Genomic DNA, 26,512 nt, shown 5'->3' on the forward strand with positions numbered 1-26,512 from the left:
TACTAATTTGTTTAACTTTAACAATAAAGAAGGATTTCTAAATATCTCCATCAAAAGAAAAAAATCACAGCAAATTTTGAAGCACTTAACATTTATGATTAGCACAGATACACATGTGTGACTATGTATTTTCAGATTCCCACCTCTAAAGGTATACCTCTTAGGAAAATGAAATATAAGGAGTAATTTATTTATTTATTTATTTTTATATTCTTGTTAACTTTTAGAAAACATCAACTTAAGTGTGTACAATCCATCCAAAGTAAAGGATACATTCACAGAAACATTTTAAATATCAAATCAACCTTCTGTTTTTAATAACTAAAGCCTATTTTTCTATGAAAGAAAATTCTTTAGGCATTTATCTTTACAATGCATATTCACTGTAAGTATATGACACAGAACATACATTTCTTCTAATTTCCATAAATGTTTTTTATAATATCTTATAGCATTTTCTAAAGCATTTACAATATGTCAAAAGAGAATATTAATGTCATAACATATTGAATGCTGAATCTATTGTGTTAAATATCACTTCCATTGAAATCAGAGAAGTATTCTGTCTTTAAGAACTGTCTACAAGTGTGGTTTATGCTTTGAAGGTGAAGTATACATTCCATAAATCCTTTCAGAAGGGCTGTAAACAATTCAGTCAAGGAATTTGAGGACACAGCTATGATCTAAATCTGCTTAACAGACCTTTGACAAATCATAAATCTGTTCTGTTTTTCTCAGGATTATTTAGCAGCAAAATGTCTTGGAATTTAGTATTTGTATGTAATAGCTATATTTTACACAATGGCGAAAATATAAATGCCTTGCTTTGTAACATTACAATCTAAATAAACCTGTAGCTAAAAACTTGGAAAGCAGGTAATATGACAGCCCATATGGAAAAATTGCATGCTTTTGTAGCTATATTCCATAAAAAGAGAGTTATGCGTATGGTTCAAAACCTGTCAAGAGTTAAATCACAGACTAGGTACCAGCAATGTTACCTATTTCCAATAATTCAAAATTGTATACCCCAAATTAGAGAAAATTATTTATCTGTGTACTGGATAACTGATTTACACTCCTAGTGCACACCTGGAGCTGTCATTGCAATCATAATGACAAAAATCAGATGAAAATAATTTCTGATGTATATCTTGAGCCAGCATATGATCTTGGATTGCTGTAAGGTTTCTTTCTTTTTTTTTTTTTTTTTTTTTTTTTTTTTTTTCATTTTGTCAAAGGAGAGTGAAAGTGGCAGTAAGAAATTGGCTTGAGCTTTTTATGCCAGTAATTCTTTTCAGGGTGATCCTTCTGCGAAAGGCTCAAGATATGAGAGCAGTACTGGCTCTTGTACTGCTTTACTGTGATGATGATTAGCCTTTCCTTGTAGGAGCATCAGAGATCCTATTGAAAATATATAGTGAAAAACAAACAAACAAACAAAAAAACAGTGAAGTATGTCAGAGATGTGCAACCTGAATCATTGTAACACTGTAACACTGATCTCATCACTGATAAAAGTGAAAAAGCACTGCACAGACAAAATGTCACAGCCATCGTATGCTGATACTAATGTACTCAAAACAGACATTTCAAAGGCTTGAACAATTCTGTGGTTTCCATAAAGGATAGTAAAGCCAATACAACAACAGTTTCACTATTAAACAAAACCAAACCAAACAAGAAAACCTCCAAACTTTTTATTTGTTTTTATTTTTTTTATTTTTATTTTTTTATTTTTTTAAGAATACGTATGTGAGATAAACAGGAATACTATAAATGGGATCAATTGGGCATAAACCATTGAAATGTTAACATGCAAGTGTAAAGTGCCAAGGAAACTACTTGATTTATTTCATTTCCTTTGTCACTAAGAAAATAAAAGTTTCTAATTGTGAGTATAAGAACCTCAGAATAGCTACATAGGTTCAATATAAAGGTAAATCTGTGTTCTGTCTCCAGTGATACTTATAGGTAGTGCTTAAGAGTAGAAATAGAACAAGCATGTAGAGTACTTCCCAATAGAACTCTCTTCTCTTCTCTTCTCTTCTCTTCTCTTCTCTTCTCTTCTCTTCTCTTCTCTTCTCTTCTCTTCTCTTCTCTTCTCTTCTCTTCTCTTCTCTTCTCTTCTCTTCTCTTCTCTTCCCTTTTTATTTTCCCTCTCCTCTCCTCTCCTCTCCTCTCCTCTCCTCTCCTCTCCTCTCCTCTCCTCTCCTCTCCTCTCCTCTCCTCTCCTCTCCTCTCCTCTCCTCTCCTCTCCTCTCCTCTCCTCTCCTCTCCTCTCCTCTCCTCTCCTCTCCTCTCCTCTCCTTCCCCCTTTTCCTTTTCTTTTTTCTTGATTAGGAATTTTCCTTACCTTGAATCAATTGTTCAGATTAACAACTATCAGTGAAATTTTTACCTGTGCTAATTGCTCTGTTTCCTCTTGAATTCATACATGTCATTGCAAGATGTTCTACAGGTCACTTTCTGCTAAAAATATTAATTTTTGTTTCCCTAGAGCACAGTTACTGCTAGTGTCATCTGATAGCTTCAAACTTCTGTACTGGAGGAGACAAAAAATGACTACTCCCTGTCTACCTCCCCTGTGTCATCATGATTTTGTCAAACCCTGTTATGCCCCCAGTTTTTCCCTTTTTAAGGCTAAAATTTCCTAGGATTCAAAAATGTTGACTTCTATGATACAGAAGTTATCACTAAATTGCTGGTTATGTGAATATGTTTGTTAGTTTCTACAAGTTAAAACATCCACTCCTCAAAATATTAGGCAAAGGTATTCAGGCTAACAACCACAAAGTAAGTAGACACTGCTTTTTAGAACTGCACCAAATAATTTAGTATGATATTTTCTTTTATTTCTTTCCTCTGTCCAGGTTACCTATAGGTGTAGGAGAATTGATGATGAAAGCAGAAACTGCTTTTACAAACTACTGCCATTTTCCCAGTTGCTATTTGCATGATAAATGGTATTGTATGCCTCATTACTACTGACTACTCTGCCCTGCAAATAAACAAGCAGCAAGCTAATGGCAAGAAATTCGTATCAGCAAGGTCTCAATTAACAGAGAACTGTATTTGCAGTGTTATAACCTATGCTAGAGATATTCTGGTGCTGACCTAAGAGCTGGATATGCTTCTGTTCTCACATCACCCTATTTCTAAAGCTGTCTTTAAAAGACCTTATATGCTGAACTCTATAGTTCAAGGATCAGTAAACTTCTATCTTTAGTAGTGTTTCAGTTAGCTTGCCACTTTCCATTTTAAGATACAAAACCTCAGTTATCTTCCTGTAACTCAGCGGAGTGGTTAAGAGCTGTGTATCACATTGGAAGGCATTAGAGATTCCTGTGGTTTCTTATCTTAAAATAAATAAATAAATAAATTGTATTGTCTTTTTAAAATTTATAGGTTTTGTTTTGCTTTTATACTGAAGTACTCTTCTAAAAAATAATAGTGTGGAAAAGGTGTATGAAGACAGGGAAATTATGTTCTATTACTTTCCAGGATGACTTCTATTGTTAGTCAGTTCAATGATGTACAAAATTCCACATTTCCCTGTTATACTTTAATGCTGTGTTAGACATTTTTGTAGTGTTATAAACAGTGACTATTGAACATCATCCACACAGTATCATTGCTAATAAAGAAGTGTGGAAATTTGATTTTTTTTAATTATTATTATTTGTTTAGGATTTAAATGTAAATAAAATATTGCTTATAATCCTTTTATAAATGAGATCAACAATCAGAAGATTTTTTTATGATATGTGTATTTTATGACTAAGTGATATTTTCTGCTAGCCTCGCTTTACTTGGATTCTATGGTTGATCTTTGGGTTTTTTGGTTTGTTGGTTTTTATTTATTTATTTATTTATTTTCTAAGATAATTGTAGTATTTTCTTGTACACTCTGTTTTGGCACACTGCTAACAGTAGTAGATGTTAGATACCAATCCTCTGCCAACAACCATGGAGAAAATGTTTGCATCTGTTTTGAGCCACGCACCAAACAGGGAAATGTTGTGCTTATATTGTGTGCCTGCTCAACTGACTGAAGACAACTGCCCTTCAGAGTATATGGGTGTTTTATGCCTAATTATTTTTACTGCAGAGCTGGGAACTTGAGGAAATACTGTGAACAAAATTCAGGTAACTTGGACTTAAGAATAATAGGATAATGAGAATTGAAAAGATGATAAAAATTTGTTTGAAGCCAGAAAATAGCTTTCCAGAAGTACATTTGTCCTTTCACACTAAATATTTTAAATATTTATGTTTTTTTATTTTCTTTTCCTTAGTAATTGCTATAAATGCAGCAATCAGTACTACACTTTTCCCATGACATTTTGAAATGCTTTTCTGGTTCTTCCTCCTCCTTTCCTGGAAGTAATATGTTTTTCTATGCACTGAATGTAGCTCTGAAGAGTTCTGTAATTATGTAAAATAATAATAATAAATAACAATAAAAACATCTACTAAGTACTGGCATATTTTTATCACATAAAATATGCTAGTTTAGCCAAAATAATTAGAAAATGCTGAAGCTGAAACTCAGTTGAAACATATTTACATTTCTTTTTTTTTTTTTTTTTTTTTTTTTTAGAACTCTTACTGTTTATATGAACATATATTTTAAACTGGAGATAACAGATTTTTAGTCAGCTCAGTGGTAATAGTTTGGTCAGAAATAATATTATTTGCAATTGGAATATTGTTTTTAAAGCAAATGGATATTTTCTCAATTCATTTCATCATGACTTAACAGGTAAACTATCTGATTCTCATATTGGAATTCAGTCAGTATTTTACTTGGTTTAAAACATTAAATTTTCATGAAGAAAACTTTTGTCTATTTTTACACGTAGTAGGTATTTAGGTTATAGAATAACAGAATGGCTTAGGTTGGAAGGGGCCTTAAAGATCATCTAATTCCAACTCCCTCTGCCACAGGGAGGGCTGCCACCCACCAGATCAGTCTGCCCAACCTAGCTGTTAATGCCTTCAGTGATGGGACATCCACAAATTCTTTGAGTAGCCTGTGCCAGTGCCTTACTACCCTCTGAATAAAGAATTTCCTCCGAACAGCTAATCTAGATGTCCCCTCTCTTAGTTTAATACCATTCCTCTCTTGTCCTACCACTGTCTTTCCATGTAAAATATCAATATCCCTTCAAGTACTGAAAGGTCAGTGAAGTCTCTTCAAAACCTTCTATTCTCCAAGCTGAACAAGCACAGCTCCCTCAACTTCATAAGAATGGTGCTCCAGCCTTCTGATAATCCTTGGACTCACAACAGTAGCTCGAGTACTTTAAAGAATGCAGTTGACCTGTGTGTTGATGTCTGTGATTCTTCTTATTAAGTCTAGGTAAAACTATTGTACAGTATTGGTCATTTAAAAAATGCCATCCATATGCAGAAATATTTACTCATTCAAAGAAATGAGATAGTACTCAGGTGAGAAGTTGGTATGATGATACTCCATCTTTTAAAGGGATAACTATTCATATTTTGAATAAAGCAACCTTGGGTTTAGTAGTCTAACGTCAATATGTTATGCTATGCTTTGTTGTCTGTCTTTGGCACAGAACAGAAAGATAGCTATGTCTGTAGCCATATATATCAGAAACATTTGATTGCTAAGGTACCCTCTTTGGGAAAAAGAAAATGAAATACCACATGCATTCTAAAATGATTATGATGATGATGATAATAATAATAATAATAATACATGTTTATTCTTACGAATATTAATCAGAATCTATTTTTACAATTACAGTCTAATCAGTGTCAACAGTTATCCTGGCTACCTGAGTGTAGTGAATAGCTACTTAAAAAATCCTCTATGTCTACATATAGATAATTGTCCTAAACTGTGGGCTTCTTTGTGGCTTGCTGCAGTTTATAACAGAATATATAATTTTTAACAAGGAAACTGTTAAAGAACTTTAGTGAACAATACAACCTAAGATCATTGAGGAAGCAATAACATTTCGCTAAAGCCATAAAAGTAGAAGTATGTCTTTTACTAGGAGCAATGACTGGAACTTATTACAAAAACTTTATTAAAATCTTGTCCTTATATATATGCTTTTTAGAATTTCTTCATTATTTTGCTCAAGAAACAATATGCAAGCAGGATTTTTGTTTGTTTTTTGTTTTATTTTAAGGGACTTTATTTTTGTCTTTTAGTAGAATTTATACTGAAAAGTATATTTTCTTTAATTGCTTTCATATTTATTTTTTTTTTCCTAATGCAGAGTAAAATGCCAATAACACTGGCTATAATGGTGCTGTGTGCAATGTAAATGGAAGCACCACAGAAAGAGAGTGAGAAAAGGTAGCTACTCATGCTCAGCAAGTGACAGTATCAGAGCAGGTGCAATACCTGAGGTCAGCATAGCACAATGTGTTCAGGCTCCACTCAGCTGAACTCCCCAGGGTTAAGTGGAATCTCTGAGAAACTAAAAAATTCTTCCTGAGCTAAAGAAAATCTGCAATTACAGTATATACCCAATTAGGCCAACAAAAGCAACCACTTAGATGAACCGTGATTGTTGTATTGTGTGGGAATTTGGCAGTAATAACGGCATGTGGCTAAGTTCCTTGATAAAAGAATTCCTCACTTAAAAATTGTTCTTAAATTATTGCCAGTGAATTCTCCCTCTGGAACTCATTGCATTGTAAAAAATGCAGTAACGGTAAGTACTGTCACAGGCACAGTGCATACATAAACCATCCTTAAGAATGTGCATTTGAAATCCTGAAACAAAAATAATACTTTTACAAGCTATGTAAAGCCATTACAGCCAAGAAGTTAATAACCCAGTTCAGGGCTCTAGTCACTATTCTCTACCACCAGAGAGATGCTTCATAAAATGTGAGAAGATAGATAAATAAATGGGGTTTTGCTTGTTTGTTTGTTTTGTTTTGTTTTAATTTTATGCTTGGAAATTCAGAAAATAAGATACAGAAATGCAGACTTCCCAAAATGAATTCCTGCCTGCTTTGCTGTTACAGGAGAGTTGTGGACAAGGTTAGAAGTAGGAATCTGAGGATACAAGAGATGGAGAGGCTTCTCACTAAGGAGAAGCTAAGACAGAGAGGTGAGAGCATCTAGGAAACTTACAGATGACCCTGGTAACCGATGTGCTAGTTTACATGTTTGGGGTTTGAAGAAGCACTGACATGCGATTTTGTATCTGCCCATTTTGACAAATGTTCATGATGTTTCAGTAGTTTATAGACTGAGCTCCATTTTAAATGAGCTGCTGACATATTTATCATTATGGTAATCAAGTAAGATAAATATTTAATTCATTCCAGTAAAACCCTTATTGTCCTGCAGAGTTCTGTGATTGCATGCATTCGTTTGACAGGACATCCTCAAGTTGCTTTGTCTGTGCAGCGCAGAATAATGGTAGCAATGCTTAAGAGGCAGCCATGCTAAAAACTAAGAACTCATTATTCTGTGCAACTGTCCTGTAGTCTCATCACTCCTTGTTGGATTATTTTCTGTCATGACTTGAATTTTTATATTATATCAAATTATATGCAACAGTTTAAAGCTGTATATTGCTTTTGCTACTAGCTTCATGACATGATAGCTATATTCCAGTGTATATGTAGGTTGCATGTGTGTTTTGTTTACCTTTATTTATAGTAATGAGTTCATTTTAATGAGTCTGTTCATATGGTGTTTCATAATGATATATTTCAGGGATAAGTGTACTTATTTTTTTGTAGAAAAGGGTAAGCCCTTGGTTTTTAGTCTTTATACCATCTTCTGAAATCCTTCACTTCTGATATTCCAGCTACTCAGGGTTAAACAGCACTTGCTTGCAGACATCATTTTTATTGTAAACATTTTAGTGTAAAAGGGAACAATGAATATATATATGTGTAGTAAAGACAGGAATACTTTTTTAAAGACTCTATTAGAAATGTCTTCTTTAATATTAGCAAAGTGTCTCTACTTTCCTAACTATATCTTCCTTCTGCAAGAGTCTCCTGATGGTGTATAAAAGCTTTGAAATGCATACAAGGGAACAATTAATGATGTCTCTTCCTTAAGTTTGTATGTGGTTAGATGTAGAGCTATTAATATGTCTTGCAACACACCAGTGTTTTCAGTAATGAAGGCATGTCTGACCATAAATGGATTTGTGCTACTTACACAGAAAGTTGAGTACCCCCAACAGGCTAGATTCATTGTTTTTACCTCTACCTAAGATTGAAGAGGTTCAAATAGCAGCCTGTTCTTTAAGAACAGACTTTGCGTGGCAGGATTTATTTTTTTTTTTTTTCGCCTGTAAATCAATTAATTAAATTAATACTGTAAACAAACAAGAAGAGCCAACCACAGTATTAGTAGACAAGTTTTTTAGTATTTTAGTGTTTGTTTTTTAACAGCTGAGATAATTCAGTTCATGTTTTCTAGAAAGGCACGTCAGCAGTGGAGCATAAGAAGCTCACTTCTCCCAAATTGTTTTCAGCGTATAGTTAAAATTATCACCACAAGATGGAGTTCTGAACTTTCCATCATGAACAATCATTTCATTGTATCAACGAGGAGTAAACATCATTTCTTTCTATTATACTTCCCCTATATCTGAAAGCTGCAGGAGTGTTTATCAGTATAAACATTCAACAGAAGATGGTAACAACTTTGAAGCTATTTATATGGCTAAGATAGAGTCTTAATGCATTGTTACTGATGTTTTTAAACCTGCACTTTTTATCTCTTCTAGTCAGATATGTTCATAGTCAAAGGAAGCAGGGAAAAGAGAGAAAGAGAGGAAGAGAGAAAGAGAGAAAGGGAGGAAGGGAGGAAAGGAGGGAGGGAGGAAGAGAAGGTGGGAGGGAGGGAGGGAGGGAGGGAGGGAGGGAGGGAGGGAGGGAGGAAGGGAAGGAAGGAAGGAAGGAAGGAAGGAAGGAAGGAAGGAAGGAAGGAAGGAAGGAAGGAAGGAAGGAAGGAAGGAAGGAAGGAAGGAAGGAAGGAAGGAAGGAAGGAAGGAAGGAAGGAAGGAAGGAAGGAAGGAAGGAAGGAAGGAAGGAAGGAAGGAAGGAAGGAAGGAAGGAAGGAAGGAAGGAAGGAAGGAAGGAAGGAAGGAAGGAAGGAAGGAAGGAAGGAAGGAAGGAAGGAAGGAAGGAAGGAAGGAAGGAAGGAAGGAAGGAAGGAAGGAAAAAAGGAAGGAAAAAAGGAAAAAAGGAAAAAAGGAAAAAAGGAAAAAAGGAAAAAAGGAAGGAAAAAAGGAAAAAAGGAAAAAAGGAAAAAAGAAAGAAGCAGTAGATTCTCATATAGTTTTACTGCCTAAGAATCTTTTCTTCATCTTTTCCTATTCCCTTACATATTCACTAAGAGCAATGTACCCGCAACATATTGATGTTGTTGCAAAGATGATCTTATTACTGCTTACAATGAAGGAACTTTCTGCTACATTGACACTTGAAGTCATGAATGTGAAAGCAGCATCTACACTTACTAAATATATAAACAATGAATTTTTATTGTATGTGGGATTTGGTATAGTTAGTTTACTGTTTAATGAGGGTCTTATGAAGTGCAAATTCAAAGAACACTTTAGTTTCAGTTGATGCTTCAGTTTTCATGATTAATTACTTTGTAACTGTGATAAGATTTAAAAATACCAGTGGAGACTGAACAACTAAGTGAGTTTAAAGGACTTTTTGTTTAAGCTGCACAATATAGTTTCATAAAATTAGTGTTTCTATTGTAAATTAATATTTTTATAAATGCGTATAATAGATCTTTGATTTTCTAACTTGTTTCTTTTAATAATGTAGGCCTAAGAGTCTGAACGTGCAGAACTCTTGCCGTTTCATAAGGTAATTGCTGCAGTTAATTGCTGAAGCTGTAGCATGACAGCTGGTGGTGCTTTGGTACATTGTGGTGCTGAACGGACAGCTCATGGCAATGCTAAGCTTTGCTTCAGTGGTGAAGTATGAACAACAGTATAGAAATTGTTACAGTCTATAAGTTTTTCTATTTGGAAAAAAAATACAATTAAAGTAAATGTGGTTGATTATAGAAAATAATTTGTTGTGTTCCTCGTCCTTATGAAACACACTACAATGTCTGAGGTCATACAGTTGTGTACTTTATGAGGAACCTTCCTTTAAATGATCTTGCTTTAATGCTTAGAAGAACAAGAAAAGTAAAATATTTGTATTTGTGTTCTTCTTTTTCTTCCACTCCTCCCCTATCCACTCCCCCCAGCCCCCCTTCCTTTTTCATTAGTTTATGATATGGTGTGTTAATTCTCCCTCACCTTCTCTGCAAATCCCTTGCTTTGGGATATCATGCAATATGATTTTAATCTGTTATGTTACTCAATAGTAATGAAAAGTTCAAACTATTAAGCTTTAATTGAACAAAAGCAAACCAGCAGAATTATAATGAGGCAATTAGCGCTTTGCTCTAATTTTCTTTAACCCAGTTATTCAGTCATTAGTAATTTCATCTATGATATATTAAGCAAACTTTGAAAATTCTATTGATCTTTTAAATTTTCATATGCTATTCATCGTTTCAGAAGACAAACAGAAAAAAAAAAAAAAAAAGAAATAACAACAATAAAAACCACGTTTGCTCTGAAGGTAAATGTGAGAACTTTTCAGAATAACACTAAATTCGGTAGTTTCAAACATATAAATATGAGCATGTGCTTTTCAGTATTATTGGAAATGTTCTCATTAATGACCAGGAATGATGTAGGGTCAGAAAGACTTCTGTTCTAACTTTCCTATTTGTTCTCTCTGTTGACTTAAATGTCTTACAGTGTGTTCAGTGTATCAGCTCAAGTTCTCCTGAAAATATCTAAATTATGTCATACCTTCTGTGATCTGGCCCTTTACTTCATACAAAGGCATACTCAGACTTAAGCTTCAACAGGAGCTAGTACAAAAACAAATCTGAGAACTGGAGAATATTTTCCATGTTTCTAGGTGAAGGGAGGCTACTTGGGAAACCTTATGTTTCCAGTCTGAATTTTTATGTGATAATTACCAGTAATTCCACAGATTTTTATTATTTAATGGCCCAACGTGAAAAAGACTATGTACTTGTTCATAGTCAAGCTCATGACTACTCAATAGACAAACAAACAAAAAAACAAAACAAAAAAACCCAAACCCACATCACATTTAGAAGACTGTCTTTTAGAAACCCTCTAACTGGAGATTATTAATACAGACAATGAAAATGAGACCTTTGTAAGAGAATGAATTTGCTTTGCTTGTGCCATTCTCTGAGATGTTACTTCTAGGGTGGCAATCTGTTAGCTCCTGGTAAAATGAGCACAGTGCAGCTCATGAGCAAATGTCAAGTAACGTTTTATGACATTTTTTGTTTACTGAGTCTTCATCATTCACTTTGCTGGTTATGTGGATAGTGGTTTTCCATTTTAAGTGGAGCCATCCATTTTAACTGATGCTCAAACTGATGCTCCTTTCCTCTATATGACCTTCCTATGAGGAACAGCAAAGGCTGTTTATGTCATCACAACTACCTGGAACTCTTAGCCTTTATTTCACTCATATTTTAGTTGCTTAACTTTCAGTTAACAGTATGGGTTTCCTGTGGCATTTTCATTAGTGTTTGACCAAGTACTCTGGAAACTTCACAACCCTTATTAACATATAAGAAGATTTGCTGGTAACTTCCTTTTGGATTCACTGCTCTTTCTTGTTTTCTTGCCAGTTTTTGTTGTTGTTGTTGTTGTTTGTTTGTTTTTTTGTTTTGTTTTGTTTTGTTTGTTTGTTAAAAAAATAAAAATAAAAATAAAAATAAAATAAATCCAGCAAGCTCATCCATGTAATGGACAAAGGTATATTTTAGTCATACTTTCTCTTTGAATGAGGACATGTACTTCTGTGATGGCTGTGGCAGCTAAACTCCACCACAACTGATCTCTTGATCCCCATCCTCAAAGGAAGAGGGGAAGAAAATATGATGAAAGAGGAGGACATAGGGAGATCATTCACCTATTACAGTCATGGGCAGACACAGCATGGGGATATTAATATAATTTAATGGCTATCACTGACAGACTAGAGCAGTGAGAAACTGGCTTTTGTTTACTTTCAGATGACTGAATGTTTTCTCCCAGTCAGCTGTGTATCTCTGGGGATAAAGTAGCCTGGGGAATAATCTATTCCAACATGGCCTGAACTCATATCACAAAGAAGGTGTTGCAGGCTTGAAGTCTTGGTTTTGTCCTTAAGAACATTTCCTCCAGTCTTGTTTCACTGCTTAAAGACCACTTCCCCCAGTATCTAGGAACTACTTAAAACTATTACTCCTTTAGTTGGATGCATTTTCCAGCTAACTCTAATTAACCTTTGTTTCAACAGTCTCAAAAGAAATGAAAGGAAATAAAGAAATGGTCATGCAGGTAACCCTTTTGTTGTCTATCATCTGTCCTTTTTTTGGCTTTTATGAAACAGAACCACCACCAACACTCATCATATTGAATCAGAATCAGAGCATGTTTTTTACAGGTGCAAACAAAAACAGGTAGCTTACAGGAACAGGCAGTCAACTTCACCTTAGTGTTGGAAGAATCAGAGAAAATTAAAAGCTACTTGTGCAACCTAACTGGGCACCCAGGCTCTTAAATTACAAGAGTCTTTGCTTTTCTAACCCAATTATTTTACCCATCTAGGTCATCTACTTTATTATTATTATTATTATTATTATTATTATAAATTTTATTTATTTATTTATTTAATGGGAAATAAATTTAGCCAGTTACCTGGTTGTTACACTTTTGTCATTCTAAAGTGAAGTTATGATACCTGCTTGCTGTTCTCGAGATGGGAGGCTGTGTACTAAAGTAGATGATAGCCTAGAAACCCAGCCTACAACCCCTTTTTTGGGGGGCAGCACTGGACTACTGCTACCAAAGGGGAACACAGCTCTCAACTTGATATTTGAATAAATTCAGTGCTGTGGTCAGACTATGATTTTTTGATCTATTGGGAATGTAAACACCAATAAGAAATCTCAATGAGAGAAATGAGAGAGAAGAAGGAATAGTAGATTCCAAACTGAGGTTCATTGAGAAGAGGTGTTCTGAATGGCTGTTTCTACTATTTGTACTGCGATAATGTGTATATGTGTGTATACATATATACATTGAGATTGGGATGAATTGCAAGACACAGCATAGTCTATACTCTTACAAGAATGAAGATTACCCCTAATGGATATTTATTTAACTGAAAAAAAGAAAAAAATAAAAATAAAAAATAAAATCATGTTAAGATGTGCCTTCCCTGTCAGTGATAATCTGTGCCATCACTTAACTGTCCTGATAGCTAGACTGTTTTCAATTAGCATCTGATGTAAATCCCCTCTGCTATGTTGGTAGCTCTAATTAAAACCAGATCTAATTTATCTACATCTTTCTTAAGACATGAAGCCACAAACTGAAAAATGTGCAATTGTTGGAACTGCAGGAGCAAAGTTTAACAGATGCTGCTTGCCTTGTCTCTTTTTTGTTTGTTTGTTTGTTTGTCAATGTATTCCAAAATTATGCTTAAATTTGTTTCAACAAGGTGTTTTCGTATTATTATTCACTTTGTGATAGACTAGCTTTTCATATCTTTTCCATTACTTATGCAGTTATCCCATACTTTTATTTTTTAAAATGTTTAGCATTTGAGGAAAATTGCAATGCCTGTACCTTCCTGTACCTTGCCTGTACCTGTCCCTTCCAAAATGAAAGACAATGTGCTGTGTTCATGATTCAATAGAATTGTGTTATCATTTGATCAGATTTCTGAGTTCATAACACTGCTAACCTTTCTAGATTACTAAAAAATTATCCTATAATATGGAGGACAACCTTGATGCTAAGTGCATATCTTTGCATGATTCTAATATTTAATTTATAAACCAAATTCCTTTCTCTGTTTTTCTGGGGTAAATACACTTACTGCAGTTGTCCCTCCTGATTTGACCTCATTAAAACTGAAAATACTGTATACCTCTTTTTACACAAATAGCAGAAATATTTTATCTGAAAGAAACCATGTTAGGAATATAGTTAGACTGTTTTTCATTTGTTTCTTTGCTTTTGTTGTCTATTTTCTATTTTTTATTCTTTCCCTTCTGTATAACATAATGCTTTACATCATCTGAAGGATTTTTTTCTTCTTTTTTTTTTTTTTTTTTTTTTTTTTTTTTTTTTTTTTTTTGGTATTAAAATCCTATTCTGGATATGGTGCATCCTGTTCTGGATATGGTAATCGGGGAATACACTTCTATTGCTCTTCTATATTAGATCCAGTTATGGCCCATATAACTGTCATTGTTTCAGTAACCTGCAAATTTGTTGCCATAATGAAGCTTCTCAATAAACAACGTTATTCTTATTTATTAAAGCAGCAATTGAATCTGCAGCTGAACAGAGAGGCTTATTGTGTAAAGATCTGAGGTTATATGTAACATATTTTGAAATGCTGTATATGGATGGCAGAATATAGTCATGGTTACGGCAGTGAGCAGGAAATCACAGTTTTGAGTCTTGGCTGTGCCACAGACTTTCTGTGTGACTTTGGACAAGCTACTCTTTGTGCATTAGCTAATAATACTATCTCTATCTCCCAGGGGTGTTGTGAGAATACATTCATTAATGTTTGTAAGGCGCTTGGATACTATAGTGATGGGGCCATATAAGCACTTAGAGAAACAATCCATTTTTGCAACAATGTGCATCTCCCTGACTAAGGACTTTTTTGCTGGAAGTTTTTCATCGATGCTTGTTATGAATAAATCTACTTTATAATGATACAGCGAGGTTAAACTGCCTTTTGGAGTGCAATCTCACTTTAGTATTCAGAACAGGTGGAACAGTCATAAGTTTGAAAGCTGTTCCCAAGGAAAGAGAATAGAATTTTTATACTCAGGAATTTGAAAAGATACCTCTCATGATTCATCTAGTTCAAAACATGGAGGATTATTTACATCTGTATCTGCCTCACAAATAGTTTATTCTATTTTAAGCACTTCTCATTACATTGTCTAAACTACCACCTCAGGCAAGTCATTCCATTGCCTAATTGCCTTTAAAGTTAAACAGTTTGCTCAAATGTCTACCCCATTTTTTTTTAAATTTATTTATTTTTATTTTTTTATTTTTTCCTTGTGGAAATAAGCTGCTCTTTCAGTCTGTCCTTTCTTACTAAAATAACCTTCACTGATTCGTGTTCAGTTCAGACACACAACACAGTTACAGCAGGTTAACAAGGTATTGCTTTAGAGCTGATGGGAGGTAAATTGGTGAGCCACTGTAATTTGATTTGATAATTTGCCTGGCTGAGTGCTGTACAGTATTAAAATCTGAATGTGGGGCTGAGAGCATTAGCACCAAGGAGAAGAAAAAGAATATTAACTATTCCCAAGGCCTTCATAGGGAACTTGTTGATAATAAGTTTCCAATCTAGGGAAACTGTTGCTGCAAGGACTTCATAATGGGCTGCTTTGTGTTGTATTTCTTTGTAGAAACTAGAGGCAGAAAATAAATTATGGAAGTAAGGGATCTGGATGAGTATGAGCAGTCCTTCTCAGAAGTGCAAAGGGTTTGAGAGGTTGGAGACTCAGGAAATAAAATACCTCTTTTGCATCAGTGTAAAACTTTTTAATTTGGGGCCTTGAAATCAACCACATTTCCCAAAGAGAGAGAAGTATCAAATACAAATTGCAAAAAGTTTATGAAAATGCATGGCCACTGGAAGACAGAAACACTGAAAATGCCCCAGTGGTGGGAAAAAGATTTGTGCCCTTTCTGTATTAAATCTAGAGAATACATGTGATCTTCAAAAGTATCCAGTTATGGGAAATGAGCTTGTGGTCAATTACAAGATGTAAACATATAGTTCCTGGGCTTATAGGATAACTTGTTATTTATGTACAGATTGCAGTGAGGTCCATCCCTGCACTATATTTGAGTGTCATAGAATCATAGAATTACCCATAGAAAGACCTTGAAGATCATCAAGTCCAACCTCAGCCTAACCATAGTACCCTAACTCTAACAACCCTCTGCTAAATCATATCTCTGAGCACCACATCCAAACAGCTCCTAAACACATCCAGGGCCATCGACTCAATCACCTCCCTGAAGATCCTATTCCAGTGTTTAACTACCCTTTCTGTAAAGTATGTACTGTATTAGTAGAGCATGTAGTAGTTTCTGTACAGTATGTACTGAATAGAATTGTTTTTTAATAATCTTCCTGTGTAAGTAATAGTGGAAATGTTTCTGAAAGTGATGGCTTCTCAAGAGGAATATTGCTTTTAAGCTATGGTTAGACTTTACTAGTTATACATGAAGGCAGAGCTGTATCATTTATTATTATTACTTTATTATTATTATTATTTGATTTGATTTATTTTCTTTTATTCTTGTCTGTGACTGGGAATTGAATGGGTTTGATATTATCCTCTGTTACACATATAAGTAAAATGGGCAGTAGAAATACAAATGAAAGAAGGAAACAAGGTACAATATTCCAGGACAAAAATACTGCAGAAAGAGCTACAGGTAACCTTTACATTACAGGTTAACGTTTTCTCATCCTTTGTTGTGACTGTCAAAAGGAGCATACATATCTTCAGTAGAATATCTGAACAGGTAAAACAAAAACAGTTAAACCTACTCAGACTACTACAGTTGCATTACTAGAATTTAATCATTGCCTTACCCCATGCCACCAACTTCTTGAGGCACATTTTCTATATGTGATGCAGTAGGGTGTATAATCTGGAAAGGGTAAGAACCTTTCCCTTATGGTGCAGTAGATTATCGTGATTTCTCACAGCAGGAATTCACTGGCTCATATGCTGATTCTGTCCACTTTGATAGAACAACTTTATTGATAAACAGCTTCATACCTATGCCATGTCATTAGGATTTATGCCAGCTGCACATATTTTCAGCAGATTAACTTCTCCCTTCCTCATCTCTTTGCAGACCTTAAATCATTAAGTGACGCTCTGTATACAGTTAGAAATTGTGTTGCTTGTACTACCTGCTTCTCATATCTCTTCTGTATTTTTCTAAAGTGATTATGAAGGAAGGATGTTTATTTAAAAAACTAATGATAACTAGTGGAGGAATAAAATGTGCATGGGCAAAGAGAAGAAGAGAATACGCTATGTTGTTAGCATTGGCATTTAAAATAAAAGTTAAATGCCCTATGACAATTATTCTAGTTTGTCCTGTTTTCAGGATATGCCAATTTTTTTCCTGTAGTGGGGAAGGGAAAAAAAAAAAAAAAAAAAAAAAAAAAAGGAAAAAGAAAAAAGTGTGGCTTTTTTTTTGTCACGTGGTTTCCTCATAAAAACTAAAATGACAGCAACAAAACCCACCACCAACAACAAAACAGAGCCAACAAAGGAAACTGGTTTTGGATCCAACATTTGACAGCATTAGAGTGTCAGATTTTATTTCATATTGCTGAATTTTACTAGGCTGTAAGTAGATACGGAATATATACTATACTATATTTCCTTTATAGGGAAGATGTGAATAATTAGCCTCTTTCAAAGAAAGTGGGGGTGGGGAAGAGAGAAGCTGTTTTACCTCATTTCAGTTATATCAGATGCAGCTGGGTATGTACTTGGTTGACTTGTATCTGAAATGATGTAAGAATACTTTCTAAACTCAGTGGAGGTCAGTTTTAATATTATTGTTCTCAGCAACTGGAAGTAGCCATTACATTAAATAGGGAAATTACAAGGGGAAACTCCAAAGTCTTCAGATCTAGGATCATCAGGTGTGTGGGCTGCTAGACCCCCTGATGTAGTTTATTCTGTGTTGGTTTCTTTTTTTTTCATTTTCAGAAGTGATTTCAATTGAATCATTTATGGTTCTTCCATTCAGATTATAACAGCTATTTTGGAGCGGATAACCCTCAATGGCTGTATATGAGACATTGTCCGGGGTGCTTCCAAGATGCTTTTGAACTGGGTAAGGAAATTGCTGAGTGTTGGCACGTTCTGAAAGGACTGTGGCATGGACTGAGAGCAAACAGTTTATAAAATGTGTTACTAACCTATTATTTTTTTTGCTTTAATGATAGAATAGACTATAAACATTTCCTATGAAGTATAAAACTGAACCAAATAAACACTTAATCTTTTGCAACAAAAATTAAAAAGAAATAATTCAAATATTTTCAGAAATGAAATACCATATCCAGTTTGTGTATAGTAGTTCATATATAAAAACTTTGTCATCATTAACCACTTCTACTTTCTCTATAGTAGCCATTCCATGTATAATATCATGCTGATCTAATGTTTTAATGTTAGCATTATATTAGTATACTGGTGAGGTAAACTGTACTCAAATTTTTACTGCAACTTCAGTATCAAAGATAACTGTTTCTGTGGGCATGGCTTAACAAGTTTAAGACTTCAGTTTATATTCCAGCTCTAATCTGTGATTGCCTCTGCACTGTACACATTACCTAATACATTCTTTAAGTCATGAGCAATTAGCTATGATGAATGCTCTGACCTTTCAGATACAGACATGGGCAACTAAAAGCATGTGGACTACTGAACTTGAACCTGTGCCCAGTAAGGCTGTATGGGCATGGGCTGTTGGTGTGGACCTTCTGCTGCTATAATACTCTTTGTAGTATTTCATCCATCTGAAATCTGACTGAATCAGCTGCATTATCTGCAAGATTTTTATGGAAGAAGTTAGTGTGCTGCTGGTAGCTGAAGTTGCAACCTAACAAAGCTGATATTGCCCAGTATGATAAGGGTACTGCTTTAATAGCTTTACTTTTTTTTTTCTTTTTTTTTTGTTAAATGCCTAATCTAATCTTAGATGCCCCCTTTCATGTAATTAAAGCTTTCTACTTCAAAACAAAAACAAAGAGGACATAATCCTTTAGAGACACGCTTTTCAAGGAAAAAAAAAAAAAAAAAAAAAGTGAAAAGCTGCTATGAAGTGACCACTTCATTAACTGTATTAAGCTATGGGGTGCCTGATGTGTCTGGCAAATAGAAAGAAAAAAACAAACAAAAAAAAACATTTTACGCAAACAAGCAGGCAAACAAATAGTAAGTAGGTTGCACATGCAGCAGAAGGTTATATAAATCTGTATTTCCTACCATTATCCCACCCCAGGTGTATATCGATGGGCCTCCAGTGTGTTAATTTCTCATAGCAGAATCTGGTAATAAAACTCATATTGGTTTGCAGTAATACATTTTCATTCTACTGTACAAAATTTGTCTTATAGTATTTATTACCATATATAATAGTCTAATAGTAGCTAGAGACTTGCTAATATGTTTTTTCTGTTTGTTTTTTTTTGTTTTGTTTTGTTTTTTTTTGTCTGTTTTGTTTTGTTCTTTTATACTATTGTGAACTAGGAGACTATATTATACATGAATGGCTTTGAAAAGTATTGGTTTATATTCCAGAATGATGAACGTGTTTGTGTTCTAATTTCTCCTTTGCTTAACCGTGTTTTCAAAATGAAGCCCTGAACACAGACCTAGAAGAAACTTCATGTATAACATTCTGGGCCTCCTTTAATGTCACAGTTGGATGCAGGTTTAAAACTCTTGAAAACAGAGGTTTGAGACTTAAAATAAGAGTGCCATAGTGGTAAACCCATTTTAACATATACATAACTGTTCTAATTGTTTATTTACTGCATGTAACAGATTTTTGAGTTTATTTTCTTTTCGTTTGGGGTTTTGAATATTTTTAAAGCATCTGTCCATGAATCTGAAAAGTATTTGTCCCTTCTCCACTAGTTTATTAGCCACTGGAGACTGCCCCTTCTCTCAGGAATATCAGCCAACAAGCTCAACCATTACAGAGGCACACATTGTCTCTTCCTTGTACATTCAGAGCATGTTTTCTCTAACTCTAGAAGTGCCCTCTTTGTTCTAGATATGTTCCATTTTTGCTGCAGCTCCCATTCTTACCTATCAGCAATTAAAAGCATCCATTGTTCTGTGGCATCAGCTCCCAATCAGTGTTTGTGATATCCATGTTCTGAGGGGGAAGACCAATGGGTAAATAAATGTAAAGAAAGTTTTCTTGGTAAAGTTTGAGCTATAAGACATAGAGCTTATTAGCCAGACTGCCAATGATTATGAGTTTACAGTTTGTATAGTATTGCTTCTGTTGATTTTGGATTATTGTTATTATTATTATTATTTTTTTTTCCATCTCCACTTAGATGAGGGGAAGCAACAAAACCCTCAAAATTTTCTAAGTTTGAACTTTTCTGTACAAGACGGTTATACTGCGTTGCTGGATGATCTGTGAATGCTTGCTATGTCTTGATTCATGTGACTTGAGTCACTGCTTATTCTGCATGGCTTACTTTATGGGCCTCATTTTCAATGAAGAACTTACCAATTAAATGTTACAACATTTCAATTGCATGTATTTAGGCTAGACATTCATGAAGTGATGCTGGAAACTATGGATCATAACTAAATTCCATTAATTTCATTTGTTTAGTCATTACAGTTATAATACAAGTCCTTTTCAGGGAAAAAAAAAAAAAAAAAAAAAAAAAAAAAAAAGAGAGAGAAAAATGCAAATTGTTCTAAGATACAAAGAGTGAAAATGCAAGGATAAGCCTGTTTGTGATCTTATGCTATAGTCATCAGTCTTAACTGTGAGTTTCAAGTGTTATATACTCTCTGAACTATTTTAAGATGATAATCTTACGACTGGGTGCAGGTGGAAAGGCCCTTGAGACCTTGTAGACTTTCTCTTTGAGTTTAGTAGTTCTCCTCCTGGATATGAGTTGCTGCCTATTCTGTTCTTTGTAGATGAATGAAGGCATCTTGAAAACATTCTGAGCACAGGAAGGCTGTAAAAGAAAGAAAGAAAGAAAGAAAGAAAGAAAGAAAGAAAGAAAGAAAGAAAGAAAGAAAGAAAGAAAGAAAGAAAGAGAGATAGCGTGAAAGAGCGAAAGAAAGAGAGAGAGCGAAAGAGCGAAAGAAAGAGAGAGAGCGAAAGAGTGAAAGAGCGAAAGAAAGAGAGAGAGAAAGAGAGAGCGAAAGAGAGAGAGAGAGAGAGAGAAAGAGAGAGCGAAAGAGCGAAAGAAAGAGAGAGAGAGAGCAAAAGAGCAAAAGAAAGAGAGAGAGAGAGAGCGAAAGAGCGAAAGAAAGAGAGAGAAAGAGCGAAAGAAAGAGAGAGAGAGAGAGAGAGAAAGAGAGAGCGAAATAGCGAAAGAGAGAGAGAGCGAAAGAGCGAAAGAAAGAGAGAGAGAGCGAAAGAGCGAAAGAAAGAGAGAGAGAGAGCGAAAGAGCGAAAGAAAGAGAGAGAGAGAGAGAGAAAGAGAGAGCGAAAGAGCGAAAGAAAGAGAGAGAGAGCAAAAGAGTGAAAGAAAGAGAGAGAGAGCGAAAGAGCGAAAGAAAGAGAGAGAGAGAGCGAAAGAGCGAAAGAAAGAGAGAGAGAGAGAGAGAGCGAAAGAGCGAAAGAAAGAGAGAGAGAGAGAGAGCGAAAGAGCGAAAGAAAGAGAGAGAGAGAGCGAAAGAAAGAGAGAGAGAGAGCGAAAGAGCGAAAGAGAGAGAGAGAGAGCGAAAGAGCGAAAGAAAGAGAGAGAGAGAGCGAAAGAGCGAAAGAAAGAGAGAGAGAGAGAGAGCGAAAGAGCGAAAGAAAGAGAGAGAGAGAGAGAGCGAAAGAGCGAAAGAAAGAGAGAGAGAGAGAGCGAAAGAGCGAAAGAGCGAAAGAAAGAGAGAGAGAGAGAGAAAGAGCGAAAGAACAAAAGAAAGAGAGAGAGAGAGAGAGAGCGAAAGAGCGAAAGAGCAAAAGAAAGAGAGAGGAAGGAAGGAAGGAAGGAAGGAAGGAAGGAAGGAAGGAAGGAAGGAAGGAAGGAAGGAAGGAAGGAAGGAAGGAAGGAAGGAAGGAAGGAAGGAAGGAAGGAAGGAAGGAAGGAAGGAAGGAAGGAAGGAAGGAAGGAAGGAAGGAAGGAAGGAAGGAAGGAAGGAAGGAAGGAAGGAAGGAAGGAAGGAAGGAAGGAAGGAAAAGAGTGGAAAGGCAGGCAGGCAACATGATAATACAGTTGTCTCCATTCTGATGTGTGGTTCTGATGATGTAATAGAGATGGGTTCCCCTCCTTCCCTCAAAGATAGGAAACTATCCACTGGGAGACATAGCATACATGTGTCAGATAAATGAAATCACACCTTTTGGAGGACTGCCTAGAAGTTCTTTACTCTCTCTTCAGATATTGATTTATTCCTTCCTGAAGAGGTTGAGGGAAACCTCACATGAAAACAATTCCATGCTATAGAAGGGAAGAATTAGTTTCAGTATTCCTCATGGAGGACATGGTTCCTCATGGAGGACATGATGTCCTAGTTCCCTCCTCAGCGGCTTCTACTTTGTGACAGCTTGTATCCTCTCTCCTATGCATAGTGGCATTAGTTCATGTGGATATGTGCTTGTTACAAATACCACCAGTGCTGGAACTGAATTCTGTTAACGCTCTAAATGTTCCCATCCCAGATGTGTTGGTTTTTTTCTACGTCAGAAATTCCCCAGGTCATAATGCTGTCACTGTTCTCAGTAGGAAACCTTAATTGCAGAGCTAGTTGGAAAAGAGTTGGATTAGCTGGCAGAGTGTTGTCTGGAAAATCTTTCAGCTGTGCAATGTTATCTTGTCCCCTGATATTCCCCACCCCCGCCCCTGAGGATTCCTAGCCTGCTGCTTTTGGTGAGATACATATGTTTTCCCCAGCTCCAAGAACTGTGAAGGGTTCCTCTGGGATATCTGAGTATAGATACCTAAGTGTGTCTTCAGTTGCTAGGTTATTTTTAGTCAATGGGTGGTTACCAAGTCATCTATAATTGTGCTGTTAAATGTGTCAGAGCAGCTACTGCAAAGCAAGGTGCTCCCTGTACCAGGATGAGTGTGTAAGGTAAAAAGTGAGTACAAGTTCAGCAGTACATAAGCAAGGTGTTTAAAGCTTTAAGTGATATAAGGGTGTCCCCTATGTATTGCTTGGTGAGCAAGTATGGGGAGGATGATCCACGAGTATAACAGAAAAGGAGGAATATGATGATATATGCTTTGACCCTGCTATCCATAGTTCCTGTGACTGGCATATCGTATCATTTCTGATTTGTGGTGCTTGGAAATTTACCAGTGATGAATGGACTGCAGTGGTCTCTCAAATCCTTTCACTTCTTAGCCAGCTCCTGTATTGCCCTGGTCAGCAGTGACCAAAAGCTGTTGCTAGCTGGTGGCTGCCTAGTGAAAGAATGTGCAGGAAGTTTCCAGTGGACAACTGTCCACATGACATGGACTGCTGGCCCAGTTCTTTCCCTATAGATAAAACTACACGTGAATAGCAGCTCGATAAAATATTGGGAAGAAGGCAGGAACAGCAAAATAAGGCAAGTGGAAAGCCAAAGGAAATCCAGAGACTTTTCTAAAAATATGCATCAGGAGTATTAAGCAGAAAGGACACACAAAGCAAAGAAATTGCTCCTTGGTTACTCCAAACAGTCCTGGCTGCATTAGCCCTTTCATTAATCTGCAGGTAGGAGAAAGAGCGGGAAGAAGAGTTTGGTCTGAAAAAATATTGTTAAAGCCATATTAACACATCATTTATTTAAGTGAGTGAAGAAAAAAAAATGAAAGAAAACTTCAGGCATTCATGGAAGGAGATGGTCAAATGGATACATGTTTGTGATTCCTGTGATAGCTATGTCACATTAACAGAATCTCTCTAGATATGAATTTCTATGTTGGTGGCACTTGCCCGTCATCAGCAGAAGATCTGTAGTGGCATTTTGAAGAGTGCTGATGTGGTGGCCAAATAGCAAAGAAATGTGAACCAGCTGTTGGTATGTGAGAGCAATGGGGAATAAGTATTTGGGGGCTTCAAAAAATAATTGGTAGAAATATACCCATCTGTATTCATTACCTATACTCAATATATCATCTATTTTGGTTAGATTCAAAGTGGGAAAGGATTTATAATGCCATTTCAGGCATATGTGGAAAGATGAACTGGGTGAATTTCAACAAAATGAAATGTTAAACTTAGCATCAGGAGAAGCATTCCAGCTGAGAGAACTGCTGGGCTGGAATAATCACCTCAAGTGACTGGTGACAGACTATTGCCTGAGTAACTCAAAAGTAACAAAAACGAAATCCAGTGGGCACTGGCAAAGGTTTGGGCTAGATAACCTAATAATAGATACTGTCTGCTCTTTAGTAGTAGATTCTCATGCTACTGTATTTAGATCTGCATTGGCCATGCATAATTTTGGGGCTTATTGCATGAACAGGAATAAAATCATTATGCAAAATTACATTCAGCACAGCTGAAAATACCAGGCGCTTATTTACAGTGGTATGGAACACAATGTAAACATGGTCATGTTCCAGGAACTTCAGTATTCTTTAATTTAAAATATCTCATTATGGAAGAATGGATCTTTTAAAGGTTGGTAGATTTTTACTTTTCTTTCTTTTCCATGGAATTAAATGCAGAGCAGAGAAGATATTTTTAAACCTTTAGAATTGAGCAAGGGCTGCTGTCTTCACTACAGAGTTCCAGTTTTAGTAATTCTGTTGAACTAGACAGAAGTTTCAGTAAGAGGAACAAATGAGCTGCATTTCCAAAATGGAACATACATTTGGAAAAGATGCACTTATTTGTTGCACTCCTTCCCCATAAGAACTGGGAAGAGCTCATATTTTAAGCGCAGTTGCCTTTGCCCCATGATTATCAGGAAAATGCATTCCTTACTGCTTTTCCCAGTTGCAACACTGTTGGAAATCTCTTCCAGTGCCATCACCATCCTTCACCTGAGCTAAGGGGCTTTCAGGTGCTCAGCATCCCTCTTTAACATTATAACACAAGTGGAAAATTCCCCGCAGAGTGGCTTCCAGACAGAAGCTATTGCTGGGACGAAAGCTTTCTGCTTCTACATTACTAGAGATGCCTGGGGTCAGAGCTTTGGCAAAAACCTGGAAACGTACAGTGAGTTGGTGCTATAAATCTCTTGGCCCAAGCAGCTTGCAAATTGTTGGATGGCTGTCACCGCATTAGGTGGAGTTCAAAGAACAGGGGGTGTTTTAGTCAGGGGAATTTATTCCTAAAAGTCTTCCAAAGAAGTCCATGTGGGTAATTTGAGATATCTTTAATATTTTATAAATCTTTATGTGGGTGACAAGTCAAGAATTTGAAGGCAGCTATTTTTGAATAGGGATCATCCTATTTGAAAGGTCCAAGTCTGTCAAGAAAATGCAAAAAGCACAGCGCACCATATTTAGTACAGCAAGCATCGTTGCCAGGTACCACTGTCCTCCCAAATGGGAAGTCTTCTGGAATCCCTCGTTGCTATGAGACTAAATATCTCCATACTGTGTGAGCACTGAACCAGATTTTGCTCCCACTTACACCGTTATGCGTGTGGAGGGACTCCCCTGTGGCTGGGAAACACAGTGCTGTGTTCTGATGTTGTTCTTCTGAAAGGGTCTGGTCCAAAGGCTGCTAGAGCCCAGGAGTGTTTGCCTAATGCAGGAACTCCATGAAGTAGGAACAGCTTAAAATCAAAGAACATGGGGGCTGCACTGTCGTGATGAATCTCAGAGGCTGAAGCAAGAGACTGCAGTCCACTAGTAGTGTATCTTCATGTGCTTTTTGGAAAGCAGTACATTAAATTTGCTGTAGTATCTCCCCTACCAACTTTGCATGTTCAGACTGGAAGGTACATGTTGCTGATCCAGGACTGCATGAACTCTTGAGACACCTTTAAAATCCTCATATCTGGGGACTTTAAAAAACAAAAAACAAACAACAACAACAACAAAAAAAAAACAAAAACAAACACATTTTTTCAGGGTGGTTGGTAGGGTTCTTATGACTGTTTAAGTGTAAATCTATGAATTTTCTTTAGCTACTCAACCACATTCCCTTTCACCCAGAAGACAAATAAGCAAACAAAACCCAACTTGAAACAAGCCCAAGTGTGGCCAAATTCTCACCAAGGGGGTACGTTGCAGAATTAAAGATTTACAGTGGAGTATCTCTACTGTAGCTCAGACATTGGTTTAAGATTGCATTGCTATAATCTTCAAATACAGTGAATGCATAAATGGGCTTATAGGGATTTGTGTGAAGTTTAAAATTCCAAAGATAGTTGTTTTTAACGTTTCTCTGTGCTATCAGCAAAAAACCAAAACTGCACATCATCAACAACAAGGAAAATGATTGCCAAACAGAAGCATTGATACTGTATTAATCTGCCCTTCCAAGCCTCTTGAGTGCCTGCCGGTTCTTAAAAATTAATAAAATATGCCAATAAGAAGTATTACAAAAAATAATAAAAATAAATAAATAGATAAATCAGCATAAATGCAAACATTTCACCAAAGGGCTATGAAAGCAAAGCTTTGCAAGCATTCCCTTACTTGGTTTGTATCTCCGAACTACGGATGCGTTGCTGCCTATCCCGGATAACTCGGGGTAACGCGG

The 26,512-nt window shown here is 35.9% G+C and overlaps 1 protein-coding gene across 9 annotated transcripts in view; it reads left to right on the forward strand.

The window, feature by feature from the left end:
* Positions 1-26,512, forward strand: part of TAFA5 (TAFA chemokine like family member 5) — a 421,374-nt gene that overhangs the window by 80,860 nt on the left and 314,002 nt on the right. For 5 of the 9 annotated variants that reach the window (XR_011904141.1, XR_011904142.1, XR_011904150.1 and 2 more), the window contains exon 2: positions 17,910-17,996. The exons of the other annotated variants lie outside the window; for them this stretch is intronic. Coding sequence is in view for 2 of the 5 variants with exons in the window: in XM_072340709.1 (XP_072196810.1) it covers positions 17,910-17,996 (87 nt within the window). In the remaining 3 variants the exon portion in view is untranslated. The remainder of the gene's footprint in view (positions 1-17,909; positions 17,997-26,512) is intronic. 9 annotated transcript variants of the gene reach the window in all.

The sequence above is a fragment of the Excalfactoria chinensis genome, chromosome 1, assembly GCF_039878825.1.
Source record: "Excalfactoria chinensis isolate bCotChi1 chromosome 1, bCotChi1.hap2, whole genome shotgun sequence".
Taxonomy (NCBI): Eukaryota; Metazoa; Chordata; class Aves; order Galliformes; family Phasianidae; genus Excalfactoria; species Excalfactoria chinensis.